Source organism: Leiobunum rupestre, chromosome 3 (assembly GCF_980474605.1).
Source record: "Leiobunum rupestre chromosome 3, qqLeiRupe1.1.hap1, whole genome shotgun sequence".
NCBI classification, from domain to species: domain Eukaryota; kingdom Metazoa; phylum Arthropoda; class Arachnida; order Opiliones; family Sclerosomatidae; genus Leiobunum; species Leiobunum rupestre.
In genome coordinates this window covers 31,025,774-31,040,593 of record NC_143386.1, presented here as the reverse complement: position 1 = coordinate 31,040,593, position 14,820 = coordinate 31,025,774, and the positions used below count along the sequence as shown (strand labels likewise).

Sequence of the window (14,820 nt, the reverse complement as noted above, 5' to 3'; positions counted from 1 at the left end):
GCTGTTCTCTAACGGGTTACGTTACGTAAACGTACGCCGATTTAAAAATACCTAAAGAGATGAGAGTCATTGGATATTTTCCTAGGTGTTTTTTGTAGCAAAATTAACTCTAATATTAAAACGAAAACTGTAACCTAGAGAAGGTACTAATAATCGTCCAAGAGTTCCAGTACTTTGGGGTAAACGTACTTGTTGGCTTCGAGACCCCAAACGTAGTCCAAGTGACTCCATTCGTCGATTTCAATCTTGTAAGATTCAACAAGTGTCTTTAGTTGCGTCTCCAGATGGGCCACGTCACCGGCAGACACCATTTGATCGTTCCGAGACCACAAGAGGGCGATGGGAGATTTAATCTTGTCCAAATCGTAGGCCGGTGCTTTTATCTGAAAATGGTCATTCGTGAATCATCAAAACTTTTTTTGGCCTAAAAGTAATATCAATTAGGATTGGCTTTTAGGGTGAAAAATTAGTAAGAGCTTTATTCCAAACACCTTATGTTCTCTTGGGTATTCCTCTTAGTTTGGATAAAGATGATTCGTTCAAAGAAAATTATGTTACGCTTGGGAAAAGTTCTTACCGTACTCACAAGGAGACATCCCGAAAGGTAACCCACCGATTTTGTTCCAACTCGGGGGATTGGTAGACCTTCATGTATCATGAAAAATCCTAAAGGGAATTTATTCAATGGGCAACCGTTTTGCCATGGCAACGAAAAATGTTGCCCATTAAATAAATTCCCTTTAGATTTTCCATGATACATGAAGGTCTACCAATCCTCAGAGTTGGGACAAAATCGGTGGGTTACCTTTCGGTATGTCTCCTTGTGAGTACGGTAAGAACTTTTCCCAAGCGTAACATAATTTTCTTTGAACGAATCATCTTTATCCAAACTAAGAGGAATACCCGAGAGAACATAAGGTGTTTGGAATAAAGCTCTTACTAATTTTTCACCCTAAAAGCCAATCCTAATTGATATTACTTTTAGGCCAACAAAAGTTTTGATGTCTCTTTGTCAGTGGTGATGATAGGGGATGTACCATCCTATTAAGGCTGTCCAAATGCTATTTTAAAACACCTTAGGGAGTTCACATTTAAATTAAAAATTATACTGAAAGTTATAAATTGACATTCTGAGAATAAATCAGCGCATTTTGGTTGCTTTACGAAATAAAATGGAGTTCTAAGGGATTCAAAAAAGGTTTGAGAGCCCCCCTGACATTGCTAACTGACCAAACGAGTCGCTGGATTACTTGGGTCTAGGGCGGTGCCTTGGGTATTAGCTTAGCTGATAATTATTATTAGTATTATCAAAAGTAGCGTAAGACCCCAAAAGTGTGTCAGAAAGGTACATCAGATTGTTGTATTTATATACCCCGTGCACCGCCTAAGCATTACAGGGGTTACTCATCATCTGTCCCGGCCGAGCCGTTGACCTGTATACAAAGATAGGAAATGCTTCCTAAATCACATACACACAACGGTATACATCCGTATACCTGCATCTCCTACTCACGACTCACTCGTGAGTTCGTCAAAATTCACAACGATATAACGCATTACGCGTTCAAGATCGTTGATCGTTTCGTTATCCAGATTGTGGAGTCCATTCTCGCGGATTGGTCTCCTTAACAAATGGTTCGTTTTAGGACAATTACGAACATAGTGCTCTGAGTCTGCTTCCAGAGCACCGCATATGCATTTGGGCGATGCAATATGACCCAAGTTGAACAGGTAGAGTGGGAACTTACCGTGTCCACTTAGGATTTGCGTCAAATAGTAATTCGTGTTGAAGCTACCATTGACCTTAGGAAAGTACCTCTTAGTTACCTTTCCCTTCTCACTCTCATCCCACGACTCCTGCCACCTTTGAGTCGTCACCTCATTGAGCCACCTTTTAATCACTAACTTAGTTGGCTTCATCTCCTTCTCCTCGGGAAGATCGGTTGCTGACTTTGCAAGAAAGTCAGCCCTTTCATTCCCTGCACACCCAGTGTGCGACTTGTCAGAAAGGTACAGTAGTTAAAGAGAGTTTGTCGCAAAGTAAAAAAGGGAAACGAAGGGGGTTGGAAAATACGTCATCAAAATTGAGATACTCCCGCGCCGCCGAGTGAGGCGTTTTAGAACGTATGTCTACGGGCGAGTAAATCTAAGAGTGAAAATCACGCCAGACTATAGACTAAAAATAATGTTGCTAGTACTATTCCAACTAGTAGGTTATGTAGTCAATAGTGTGACTAGGTCTCACTAGAAATTTTAATAGGCGCGAACGTACAGCTGACACACTTTTGGGTCTTATGCTACTTTTGGTATTATTAACCTAGCGCCACCAATGGTGTGCAGGTTGGTCGGAATGTGAAATTTATTTGAAAAAGTTAAATAACAATTTAGACTTTTTATTGAATTAAATAAATTACCTGTCCATAAACTTCAAAATTCTTGGTAGGACCAAAGTCAAACTTGGAAAAAACGCGTGATCTGCCATGCTGGACAATATGTTTAACCATACGCAGAGATACACCACTCGGAGAATGGCCGATATACACTGGAAGCCTGGTCTGAAATGCGAAATTTCGAGGAAAAAATGTACAATTAGATTTAGGAACAGCGCGTTTCACTATTAAACTCATGCGGACCACAATTTACAGAAAAATATAATATGTAAAAACATTGAGAATGACAACGTTGAGAATATTTGTAGCGTTGCTTTCCATCCCGCACATACCCGTTTTCTCATTGGTTCCCCAAATCTGACGTCTTTCGACGCGATTAAAAATTTGAAAATTGTGGAAGCAGATTTTCTCATCATAGTTATTCACCCTAAGTATAAGTTGCCACTGAACTAAATGTAGTGCTCGGCATTCGATTAATTTTTAACCATGCATAAAATAAGCTCGGCGATATTTAAATACTTTTTTTTTAAATAACCAATAGTTGAATAAAAATTGTAAAATGTTTAAATAATCGAAAGTAAATAAGCCTATTATTTAAATAAAACAAACAATTATTTAAATAAAACAAACAATTATTTAAATAAATACCACTTTTATTCAAATAAATGCTTGGTTGCGTAAAAAAACAATTAAATAAGTTAAAATGATATTCTTTTTACCAACGTTTTTTAAATAAATCGGAAAATTTGTGGATAATGAATAAACAATTCCGAGAACTAACCAAATGGACTTAGCAGGCATTCGTAACCGTGGCTAAATGGCCGTCCCACTTTTACTACCGCCATCCCCCATAATCAACATGGCAACTTACGTTGTTTATTTGCCGCGATGTTTCCGGACCAGTAAAAAGTTCAAGTACCGCCTGGCAAGTATATCTGGTGAATGGATTGCCGCAAATTAAACTCATCAGTTGTCCGAACTCGAAACGACCCACGTGGAAGAGACCCAAGGCATCAACTCCCAACAAGGTCAGAGCGTCCTGGCAAATAAAGGTTTGTAGTGACAAGAGCTGGAGTTTCGCTGCACTCTATAAAAAAATAATACCGTAGCTAAAGGCACCTTTTCCCTCAGAAGCGTATTGAAATGTTCCATGAATACGGCAGGGGCCATTAGAATCATTGGATGGACCTAGAAAATCAATTCAAATAACCCATTTCAGAAAAGAGCGTGGTTTTCAGCCGATTATTTGTCGATAATTCCCATAGAAAAGAGCGTGGTTTTCAGCCGATTATTTGTCGATAATTCCCATAGAAAAGGGCGTGGTTTTCAGCCGTTTATTTGTCAATAATTCCCATAGAAAAGGGCGTAGTTTTCAGCCGATTATTTGTCGATAATTCCCATAGAAAAGAGCGTGGTTTTCAGCCGATTATTTGTCGATAATTCCCATCGAAAAGAGCGTGGTTTTCAGCCGATTATTTGTCGATAATTCCCATAGAAAAGAGCGTGGTTTTCAGCCGATTATTTGTCGATAATTCCCATAGAAAAGAGCGTGGTTTTCAGCCGATTATTTGTCGATAATTCCCATAGAAAAGGGCGTAGTTTTCAGCCGATTATTTGTCGATAATTCCCATAGAAAAGGGCGTGGTTTTCAGCCGATAATTTCGCTGTAAGTAGAGCCTAAAGTGCGACTTGAACGCCAATATTAAATTAAGTACCGTGAAAAAAAACGCTAAGCCTCGGCTACACTGTCAATTGCCGTGTATGACACCAGACAGTTGTGTTTCTATCAGTATCTCAATTAACAATGCCTTATCTCAAAGGGAAACTAAGTTCCACGAAAAAAAAGCGCTAAGCCTCGGCTTCATTACAAATTTCCGTGTATAACACCAGACCCTTGCAAAAATAATGCTTTAGTTTTCGGAGCCTAATTCGTTGCATTTTCATTTGAGGGATAAAAACTCCCCTTTGGTTATTTAAAACGGCGCGGCACTGACATGGTTAGAAAGAGGGAACTAATACCGATGGAACGATACCCCAACTACTCTAGCAAGTGACGTTAAAGATAGTTTAATGTTTAGCGGGGTGATATTCGGAGCTAGCGTTTCTCCTCTGTATTCACTACATCACCACCACAGCCAACGACAGCTAAAAAGTATGTAGATTTGAAGTCAAAAATCACCAAATATCACTAAATTGGGCAAATGACCAACTTAATTCTTTGGTTCCGATTTCTATATTATTAATAATGGTAGCAAGGGTATGATATTTTATGTCGATTGATATACCATTTACCATTTTAATACAAATGGTTCGAGAGTTATGCTCGAACAGCTGCGACGGTGGCGGCGGCGGCTACGCAAAAGGTGAAAATAGTGATTGTGTGTAAAAACCGTCTACTTTTTAAAATTGGGTGAACATAGTGGATAATTGTTTATCCATTGACACGAAGCAACTCGGTTTGCGACCCGTGTTGGCCAACCATGCTTTGCAAAAATATTGGCATATGTTAATCAGTCTTCACTTACCCATTCGTTGTATTCGGGTCTAGCGGACAACATTGCCAAGCCAGTAGACGCTCCCAGAGAAAAGCCAACGTAGGCAATTTTGTTCGCACCAGTGACGCGTCGAATGTGGTCGATGGCCGCCGGAACATCGATCTCGCCAACTTCGCTAAAACTGCCCCAAAGTGTAAAGTGGTTTTTGTTATTGCCGCTTTCAGCACTTCCAGAAATCGCAGTTATCGTACACACTTGTAATGTACAAGGAATACTATGGTGGCTCTGATGATTCTCATAGAAACGGTCGTGGCTTACAGCTCATGCCGTGTTAAGTAAAAATCTGCGGAGATTCGTTACCAAGCCTTGGCTCAAATACGAGCTCACAATACCTCATTAGCGTACGTAATTTTACGCGTGAAGATCATTGTCAATTATCCAAGAAATTAAGTAAGGTAACGAAAGGTAACTTTGTAAATGCAAGTTTTGATAAGTTTATTTTCCGAGAGTCAGGGACGTACCTTTAGGGGGGACGATTCAATAACATTGAAAATATATTTAATTAAAGGCCGGTTTAAAAAAAAAATCCCAAGAACAACTTGGCAAGTGGTTTTAGCAATATCCTTTTTTACACGCTAAAGCTTTTAAAAAGCTAGTTGCGTTAGAAATTTTTTATAATAATGGTTACCACAATTTTAAACCAGCCTTTAATTAAATATGTTGTTGGATCGCTGTCGAAGTTGCGTTATTAATAATCGCTTGATGCATTTTAGGTGTTTCCCAATTTCGACGAAAGTTTGTAAACGCGATAACGTCTCAACCGTAGGTTGTAGAGGGAAAGTTATTCCACTTTCTGAATATGAATTCAAAAACACGGGAGACAGTGCCGTAGAACCAATATTTAAAAAGTTGTCAAAAATGAGTTTTGACGGTACCCGCCAAAACTATTAATTTTTGGCGGAAGAAACCGATAAATAACGAAAGATATTGGAAAATAAATAATAGTTGCGATTGGTTTCATCGATCTATCTATTATAGTTTTCTAGCAGAATTAAAAAGAGGGCAAAAATTTCACCTGTCGAAGACTTTTTAAACAGAGTGTACATTAGTACTATTAATTCATTTGTAGAGTATATAGTTACCGCCGGTAACAGCGGATGGCGCCACCAATTATAATTTTAATAAAACATTTAAATTGAAATCTACCGTAACAATCCAAACTTAGACGACTTGACAAACTTTGTTTTTTACTTGGCAAATTTCACTTAACTCTCCCCCCCCCCCAAACGTACTCTCTCCGGTACGCCCCTGCCGAGAGTGTCAACCATTAGCATCTGATGCCATCAAAGGTATTAAAAATACGTCTAATAGTAGTTTAAACCACGCAGGTTTATCCGGGAGCATTCACGTCACTTAAACATTCCAAGTGTAACCATATATACATTCCTAATTTTTCTTAGTAAATTACTTACGAGAATTCCCAGAATTGTTTGGAGTTCTTGGAGAGCCAGAGATGATTGTCCCCGTAAGCGTTACCTCGCGCGTTACCCAACCAGACGTCGTACCCAGCGTCAGCCAAAATGAAACCTATACCAGAAGTATATCATGTATATCTTACGAGAAAATTATCCATCCTGGGTCAAATTGAAACGAGCAGGCCCGCGGCAATTGAATATTTAATAAAATTTACCCAGTGTATTATTTTGACGCTTGGAAAAAAGACAACCCCTCCACTTCGTTAAAGGGACAAACAATTAACCAGACCCCCACCCCTAAATTACGTAATTGGGTTTAATCCACCCTGGTTTATTAAAAAAAAGATTATTGAGAAATGAATAAGAAATATTGAAAGAACTAAAACTTCACCTTCCCTTTTGGTCGAAAGTAATGAGAGCTAGATATAAGCAATTAGGGGATCTTAAATTTCGATTCAAACTTAGGGTTATAGGCTTATGATATTATGTAAATCGGCTCACACATTGTTTGAAAATGTTTTGAACGATATACGTGAGCCTACGAAGATACATCTAACAAGCGAGTTATATTATCAAAATTCCCATTAAAAGAAATTATGTCGCAACTATCTAAGCAGAACAAGAAACAACTGAAATAAAATCCACGAGTTGAAATATGGGTCCTTGAAAGTAACGGTACAGTAACTTTGAAACTAACCACCATAGCGCTGTAAATTATAGTTACCTAAACTCTGGTGAGGGAAATTCAAGACAAATTCGGCGCTTGATTCGGTAACTCCGTGCATCAGAAAAACAACCGGTTTTCTTTTCTGTACCTCGTCGTTGAAAATGTCGTGTTTGCCACGTGGAATTCTTTGAATGGAAATAATGTACCCATCTTTGGTGGTAATCCAGTGGTTTTCAACGGGGTATCCTTTGCTTGAAATGAGTTCGGCCTAAGAACATTCCAATACAAGAATTTACGAGTACCCTGACACCAAAAGCCATAAGAAAATTAATTTCAATAACTCTTACCGTACTTCTGTTGATGTCCGGATCACCGGTGCTTATATCCAGCCAGTTCTCAAGGTTACTTATCCTAGGAATTGGTAGAATACCAAACACGGTAAAAACATTTACCAACACCAATATTATGAACAGAGTTGATACGCTTGTAATACGACACATTTTTCGATACAATGGTCTAATGAAGCTATTCTAATTAAACAATTTCTTTGTCTATCGCGTCGCGAACTGGTGTAGCATCAAAAAGGCGATTTTTGATTTGCTTACCTAAAAAATTAGGCCTACAAAATGTTTATTTTTCATAGATAAGGAAATCATTTCAATTATTAAAATTGACGTAGATTTTATATTGGGCAGATATCATATTGACGTAGCTTTTATATTGACAAAACAATTGCCGCTTATGTATGTAAGAAATACCATAGAAAATATACTAGAGGAATAGCAACTTTAGATTTAAAATCAAATAATATAACCACTATTGCACAATTAAAAATGCATTTATTAACACAACAGCTGTTTCGAGACGACTTTCGCGCCTCGTCGTCAGGTGTACACACTTTAAATTTGACAAGGCTTAAAAGTGGTTGTTCTAAAGCCTAGGGCAGGATGGTATTTGCCATAGATATATGAAATAATATAGATACCCTACGCTAGCCATAGTCCGTGGGAAGGACACGGAAACGATGACTAGCAGAAAATCGATAGTTCCGGGGGTGTCCACAAAAAACCCCCATCTAGCGGGAACCCAAATTTTAATTAAAAATACACTAAGCCTAAACATTAAAAAAAATTATGGACTAATCTATTTATTCGCATATTTTATCATCCTTTGCACTGTCCATAGGTGGTTACTTCTAACTTAACTTTTCGTATATACTATTCTCCACCACTCTCCCCCTTTTCGGCTTTCTGTTGCCATGCAACGCGTTTTGAAATTTTTAATGTTTAGGCTTAATTTCTCTTTTCGATATAACAGTCGCCAGCCTGATTTCCGCACGGTACTGAAGAGTTCCAAATAGAACTAAACCGGTCTACCGTTCGAATTTCTGGCTATTTTATTTAGTTTTTATGTAGTTTTTTACTCGAAGATCTATTTGATCCGATATACGCGTCATTTTGTTTGCTCGAAGACCTATTGGTACAAGTTATTTGTAAGTTTTTTAATTTCTTCAAATTTGTTTAGGGTTTAGCTATTTTATCCCTTTTCATTATGGACTAATCTACTTATTCGCGTATTTTATCATATATTTAAATCTAGACGGCTATGGTAGTGAGTATTTTATAAAAAGGGAAATACAAATACAATGTGGGAAACGATTCTTACTTAAAAATGCCACTCCAACTCAGGTTTTTAAGAAATTAAAACAATTTTACTACCCAGATAACAATTTTTTCTTTATTGAAAAGAACTTACACCAAGTGTAACACCAGACCCCTGAAAAGACTAGTGACATATTATCTTTAAATTTCGATCACAGATCCTTTCGCGTAAGTAAATTTGGAGTATTTATTACTATGGAGTGGAATCTACACTGGGTTTCTCATGAGGGAGTTAAGACATACTATAACAAAGACTCCTTTGTCTAAGGAATCGTTATTTCTCCATTTTATTTGTACATTCAAAATATGATGTTTATTGCAGAAATGTTATGTTAAAAATGATAATATACTGTGCGACGAGCAATGAATTATTATCAATGAGTCAGTGACCGAAACCCAACAAAATAGTCTTTTGTGCAATACTACTGATAGCAAGTTTCGCGAGGAACTAGAAATGACCGGTTTTCCTAGTTCAAGTGTCAAATCGGTTGAGGAAAGGTTTTAGATCTTAGATGATTTCGTGTTAGGCACATCTCCGGTTTATGAGGACTCTTCAATTACTAATTTTCTCGGCTCGAACGTGGAACAGAATTCAATTTTGGTATATTTCGTGTTGATTCTAATTTGACCAAAAATCGGGAATAAAAATTAGGCTTCTGTGAAAAACTTTCACATTTGCAAGATGATTTGACTGATGGTACTCACCAAATATTTCCAGACTACTCTTGATAAGAGCACTTCGTCCAATACTTCTGGTGAAATAGAGGTATTGCAAACATATTTAAGCCTATAATGGCTTAGTAAACATAGACGTCATGGAATTCAAATTATTTTTAAATCACTATTGTAGTTGGATAATAATTACCACTGTGCGGATCTTTAAACCTTTATTAGGACATTGGAAAGAAATATTCAAGAATTGGAAGGAAAAAACCACAATCTTCTGAAAAAATTCAGAAAGGCCTCGGAAAAACTTAACTAGAAGAGATAGGAAAATTACAAATTTAGAAGACTTACTTAAAGATTTCCAAGAGAAAAATTTACTGCTCAAAGAGAATCTTGTGGTTACACTGAACTGAATGTTTTGGAATGTTTCCTAACCCAATTGAACTATTTCTGACTATTTTTGGGTTAAGAAAAACGAATATGGCAATGAATTTTTTTATTAACTACCGGTTCCAAGATACATAATACATAGTAAATAATACATAATACATAGACATTAATACATAATACATAGATATTAATACATAATACATAGACATAAACACATAATAAATAGACATTGATACATAATACATAGATATTAATATATTATGGGCAGTTTCTAATATTTCGAAGTTAAATGATAATCGGTATGAAACGAAGCAGCCGCACGCTAGGGGAAATAGGTCAGTAGTAGAGCATTCGACTGCATATAAAGGGTTCCTTAGTTCTTAACCGAAATCCCCCTAGGTGGTTTCGCTTTCTTTTAACAATCTTGATTAAATTAATTAAATCAATTCACTGAACATTAAAGAAAATGTTTCGTGCTCAAAATTAGCCGATATTAATGTATTTTTGTCTGCTGAACACAAATATGACAATAAAAAATGTTGGTTAGCTCTAGTTTTTGAGATACAGTCATAGTGACTGTTCAAGTCAGTATAATGACTTGAACAGTCACTATGACTGTATCTCAAAAACTAGAGCTAACCAACATTTTTTATTGTCATATTTGTGTTCAGCAGACAAAAATACATTAATATCGGCTAATTTTGAGCACGAAACATTTTCTTTGTTGTTCAGTGTTATTAATGAAAAATTTTCCTCGACGTCAAAAGCCCTATTCAGGAAAAGAAAGCTTATTCCGAGGAAATCAAACATTTCGCGTTAACCCTTCACTTTTATTCACCAAAAGCTTACGCATTCTTGCAGAAATAGTTTTGCTTACCTCATGAAAATACCATAAGAGAGTGGTCGGCTAGGATTGATGGAGAGCCAGGTTTCACGTGCCAAAGTTTTGAATTTCTGAAACAAGAGGCTAAGGAACATAAAAATCCAAAAAAATATCTTAGCAATAATAGACATAGATGAAATGTCGATTAGGAAACATGTCACATGGTGTGGTGATAAATTTACTGGATTGTTTAACTATGGGAAGGTCTCGGATACTGTGCACGAGGAACAAAACATAGCTGATTCAGTTCTCGTTTTCATTTTATTGGTGGTTGTGAAATTCGGAAAATTCCTTTGGGATATTTTTACGTGCTGTTGACAAACCTTGTCAATGAATGTTTTTCTTGAATTAACAACACTTTGAATAAAATCCATTGCATTGGTATGTGATGGGTTAAGTAGCAAATTTACAATGGCAAAAATGCTGGGAGTGAAGTTGGATCCTGTGAACCTCGATCCAAGTTTCCCCAATCCTGGCAATCCATCAGACCCAGAAGATAAAACAATAAATATCTTTCATCCTAGGTGTATGCCACATGATCAAAGTCTTGCGAAACCTTTGGTCCGATTTCAATAGGACCTACAACGGCCTGACAGATGAGATGAAGGAATCTTTCAATCTTCCAATTAATAGAACATATAATTTAATAAAGTTCATAATTCTCAATTCTACTGATGTAGGGAATTGACTGGGATTTTGTCAAATCTCTTCGCAGTCTTCAAAATAAGGAACGTTTAACTCTAGGTAAAAAACGAAAAAAATCCCACATCAACTGGAAAACGTGAAAGATGAAAGTCAAGCTGGCTGTTCAAGTTTTGAGTAGTTCTGTGGCTAAATCATTGAGGTTTTTGGAGTAAAGAGGAGCAATGGCTTTCCAAGGATAACACTCAACTGTAAAATTCATCAAGTTAATTGATAGGTTCTCCATTAACTAAAAAAAGTCACGACTTGAATTCTTATTAAGCATTTATTGCTTCTAGGTGTTTTGATATCCCAACTTCTCGGTCACCTTACGCTGAATACTTCAAAGCTCCAAATAGGAAAGAAAATTTTGATCTGACCCAAATGTCTCTGGAGAAAACTAAAGAACTTGTTTTAAACTTAAAAGATGTAGAAGGAAACCTTCTTGTAAAAAGCAAAAGGAAGACAGACCCCTTGGGTTTGGCCATTTCAATTACCAGCATAATGAAAATTTCAAAAAAATATCTTTCGTCAACAAACCTGCAATTACAGTAATCTATTTCTGGCAAAAACATCACACAGGAAATCGAGAATTTTACTAATTTTTAACCATCTTTCCTTTCTAGTTATTTATTTACCCGCAAATTTTCCCAGGATCATTTGGAATTATTATTTAACACCGCACGTGTAAAAGGTGGTCGCTTGATGACTTAGGCCTAAGGTGGTGCCTGGGGTATTAGCCTAGCTGATTATTTAATAATGATCCAACCACAAAACAATTTGAAGGAGCTTATAAAAGGTATCTACCAACCAGACTTACTCCAACTCTGACAGGAAATTTAAGTCTTCTTGATGAAACTGAAAAACTCAGCCTTTGTTATGCTCGTCGTTACGCAGAATTTGATGCTGCTGAAATTCAAACATCAGTGGTGCAAGATCTTCAAGTCCAAGAAAAGGAAGAAATGAAAGAATTCTATATCAAACAAGAGCAATCCACAATTTTTCGAGATAATGCTGTTTTTTACATTGCTGGCTTTGTGGATTCACTGTTATGGAAAATAATACACTGAAATTTGTCTTCGTGCACTCATCGAATAAAATGATGAACACGATTACGCCTACAGCAGGCATTCAAGATTCACTCAACTTAAGGACAATGATGGCTTGCATAGACCATCAATAAGCGCCCATGATATATGTCACTTGACAGAGTCATGATCAGTCAAAACGGAACAATTAAACTGGCACGCAAAAAGAAAGCTTTGGCCTTTGAACTTGCTACATTGTACTTTGCGAAAATAGTTGGTGTGGATATTTTCCAAGAGCTTAATGAGCATATGTTTGATGCAGAAGTAGGAATCTAAAATAGCCGTTTTGTATAACTTCTTATAAGTAGTTTAGTGTACATTTTTTACAAGTCAAAAACTGACGAACGAGTTGTGCAAAGTCCGGGAGTGTGCTGACCTGTTCATGAAAAGATCTTGCTAGGGGCTTTTGCGGAGTACTTCAGGTTAATATGGTTTTCAATTAACGATTCTACGGTTATTAACTTCCGGTAATGTTATAACTTAATACTTGGATAAAGTAGCAACTTAATACTTGGATAAAGTAGCAACTTAATACTTGGATAAAGTAGCAACTTAATACTTGGATAAAGTAGCAACTTAATACTTGGATAAAGTAGCAACTTAATATTTGGATAAAGTAGCAACTTAATACTTGGATAAAGTAACAACTTAATATTTGGATAAAGTAGCAACTTAATATTTGGATAAAGTAGAAACTTAATATTTGGATAAAGTAGCAACTTAATATTTGGATAAAGTAGCAACTTAATATTTGGATAAAATAGCAACTTAATATTTGGATAAAGTAGCAACTTAATATTTGGATAAAATAGCAACTTAATATTTGGATAAAGTAGCAACTTAATATTTGGATAAAGTAGCAACTTAATACTGGGATAAAGTAGCAACTTAATATTTGGATAAAGTAGCAACTTAATATATGGATAAAGTAGCAAACTTAACACTTGGATAAAGTAGCAACTTAATACTTGGATAAAGTAGCAACTTAATATTTGGATAAAATAGCAACTTAATATTTGGATAAAGTAGCAACTTAATATTTGGATAAAGTAGCAACTTAATATTTGGATAAAGTAGCAACTTAATACTTGGATAAAGTAGCAACTTAATACTTGGATAAAGTAGCAACTTAATACTTGGATAAAGTAGCAACTTAATATTTGGATAAAGTAGCAACTTAATACTTGGTTAAAGTAGCAACTTAATATTTGGATAAAGTAGCAACTTAATACTTGGTTAAAGTAGCAACTTAATATTTGGATAAAGTAGCAACTTAATATTTGGATAAAGTAGCAACTTAATATTTGGATAAAGTAGCAACTTAATATTTGGATAAAGTAGCAACTTAATATTTGGATAAAGTAGCAACTTAATATTTGGATAAAGTAGCAACTTAATATTTGGATAAAGTAGCAACTTAATATTTGGATAAAGTAGCAACTTAATATTTGGATAAAGTAGCAACTTAATATTTGGATAAAGTAGCAACTTAATATTTGGATAAAGTAGCAACTTAATATTTGGATAAAGTAGCAACTTAATATTTGGATAAAGTAGCAACTTGATATATGGATAAAGTAGCAAACTTAACACTTGGATAAAGTAGCAACTTAATACTTGGATAAAGTAGCAACTTAATATTTGGATAAAATAGCAACTTAATATTTGGATAAAGTAGCAACTTAATATTTGGATAAAGTAGCAACTTAATATTTGGATAAAGTAGCAACTTAATACTTGGATAAAGTAGCAACTTAATACTTGGATAAAGTAGCAACTTAACACTTGGATAAAGTAGCAACTTAATACTTGGATAAAGTAGCAACTTAATATTTGGATAAAATAGCAACTTAATATTTGGATAAAGTAGCAACTTAATATTTGGATAAAGTAGCAACTTAATATTTGGATAAAGTAGCAACTTAATACTTGGATAAAGTAGCAACTTAATACTTGGATGAAGTAGCAACTTAACACTTGGATAAAGTAGCAACTTAATACTTGGATAAAGTAGCAACTTAATATTTGGATAAAATAGCAACTTAATATTTGGATAAAGTAGCAACTTAATATTTGGATAAAGTAGCAACTTAATATTTGGATGAAGTAGCAACTTAATACTTGGATAAAGTAGCAACTTAATACTTGGATAAAGTAGCAACTTAACACTTGGATAAAGTAGCAACTTAATACTTGGATAAAGTAGCAACTTAATATTTGGATAAAATAGCAACTTAATATTTGGATAAAGTAGCAACTTAATATTTGGATAAAGTAGCAACTTAATATTTGGATAAAGTAGCAACTTAATACTTGGATAAAGTAGCAACTTAATACTTGGATAAAGTAGCAACTTAACACTTGGATAAAGTAGCAACTTAATACTTGGATAAAGTAGCAACTTAATATTTGGATAAAATAGCA

At 35.5% G+C, this 14,820-nt stretch overlaps 1 protein-coding gene across 1 annotated transcript; it reads right to left on the bottom strand.

Annotated features, from left to right (window-relative positions):
* Positions 1–119: 119 nt before the first annotated feature.
* Positions 120–7,607, bottom strand: LOC149951473 (gastric triacylglycerol lipase-like). The gene is made up of 8 exons (XM_090170035.1): positions 7,375–7,607; positions 7,085–7,295; positions 6,358–6,472; positions 4,916–5,066; positions 3,495–3,578; positions 3,262–3,429; positions 2,415–2,555; positions 120–383 (listed from the first exon to the last, which is right to left on the bottom strand). The coding sequence occupies exons 1-8, from the start codon at positions 7,525–7,527 to the stop codon at positions 147–149; spliced, it is 1,260 nt and encodes a 419-aa protein (XP_090026161.1). The 5' UTR covers positions 7,528–7,607; the 3' UTR covers positions 120–146.
* Between the last annotated feature and the right edge of the window lie 7,213 nt (positions 7,608–14,820).

Coding starts and splice junctions, on each gene's coding strand:
- LOC149951473 (XM_090170035.1), bottom strand. CDS start 7,527: ATGTGTCGTATTACAAGCGTATCAACTCTGTTCATAATATTGGTGTTG. Junction 5,067..6,357: donor AAACAATTCTGGGAATTCTC/GTAAGTAATTTA, acceptor ACTTTGGGGCAG/TTTTAGCGAAGTTGGCGAGA. Junction 384..2,414: donor ATTTTGAAGTTTATGGACAG/GTAATTTATTTA, acceptor GACCATTTTCAG/ATAAAAGCACCGGCCTACGA.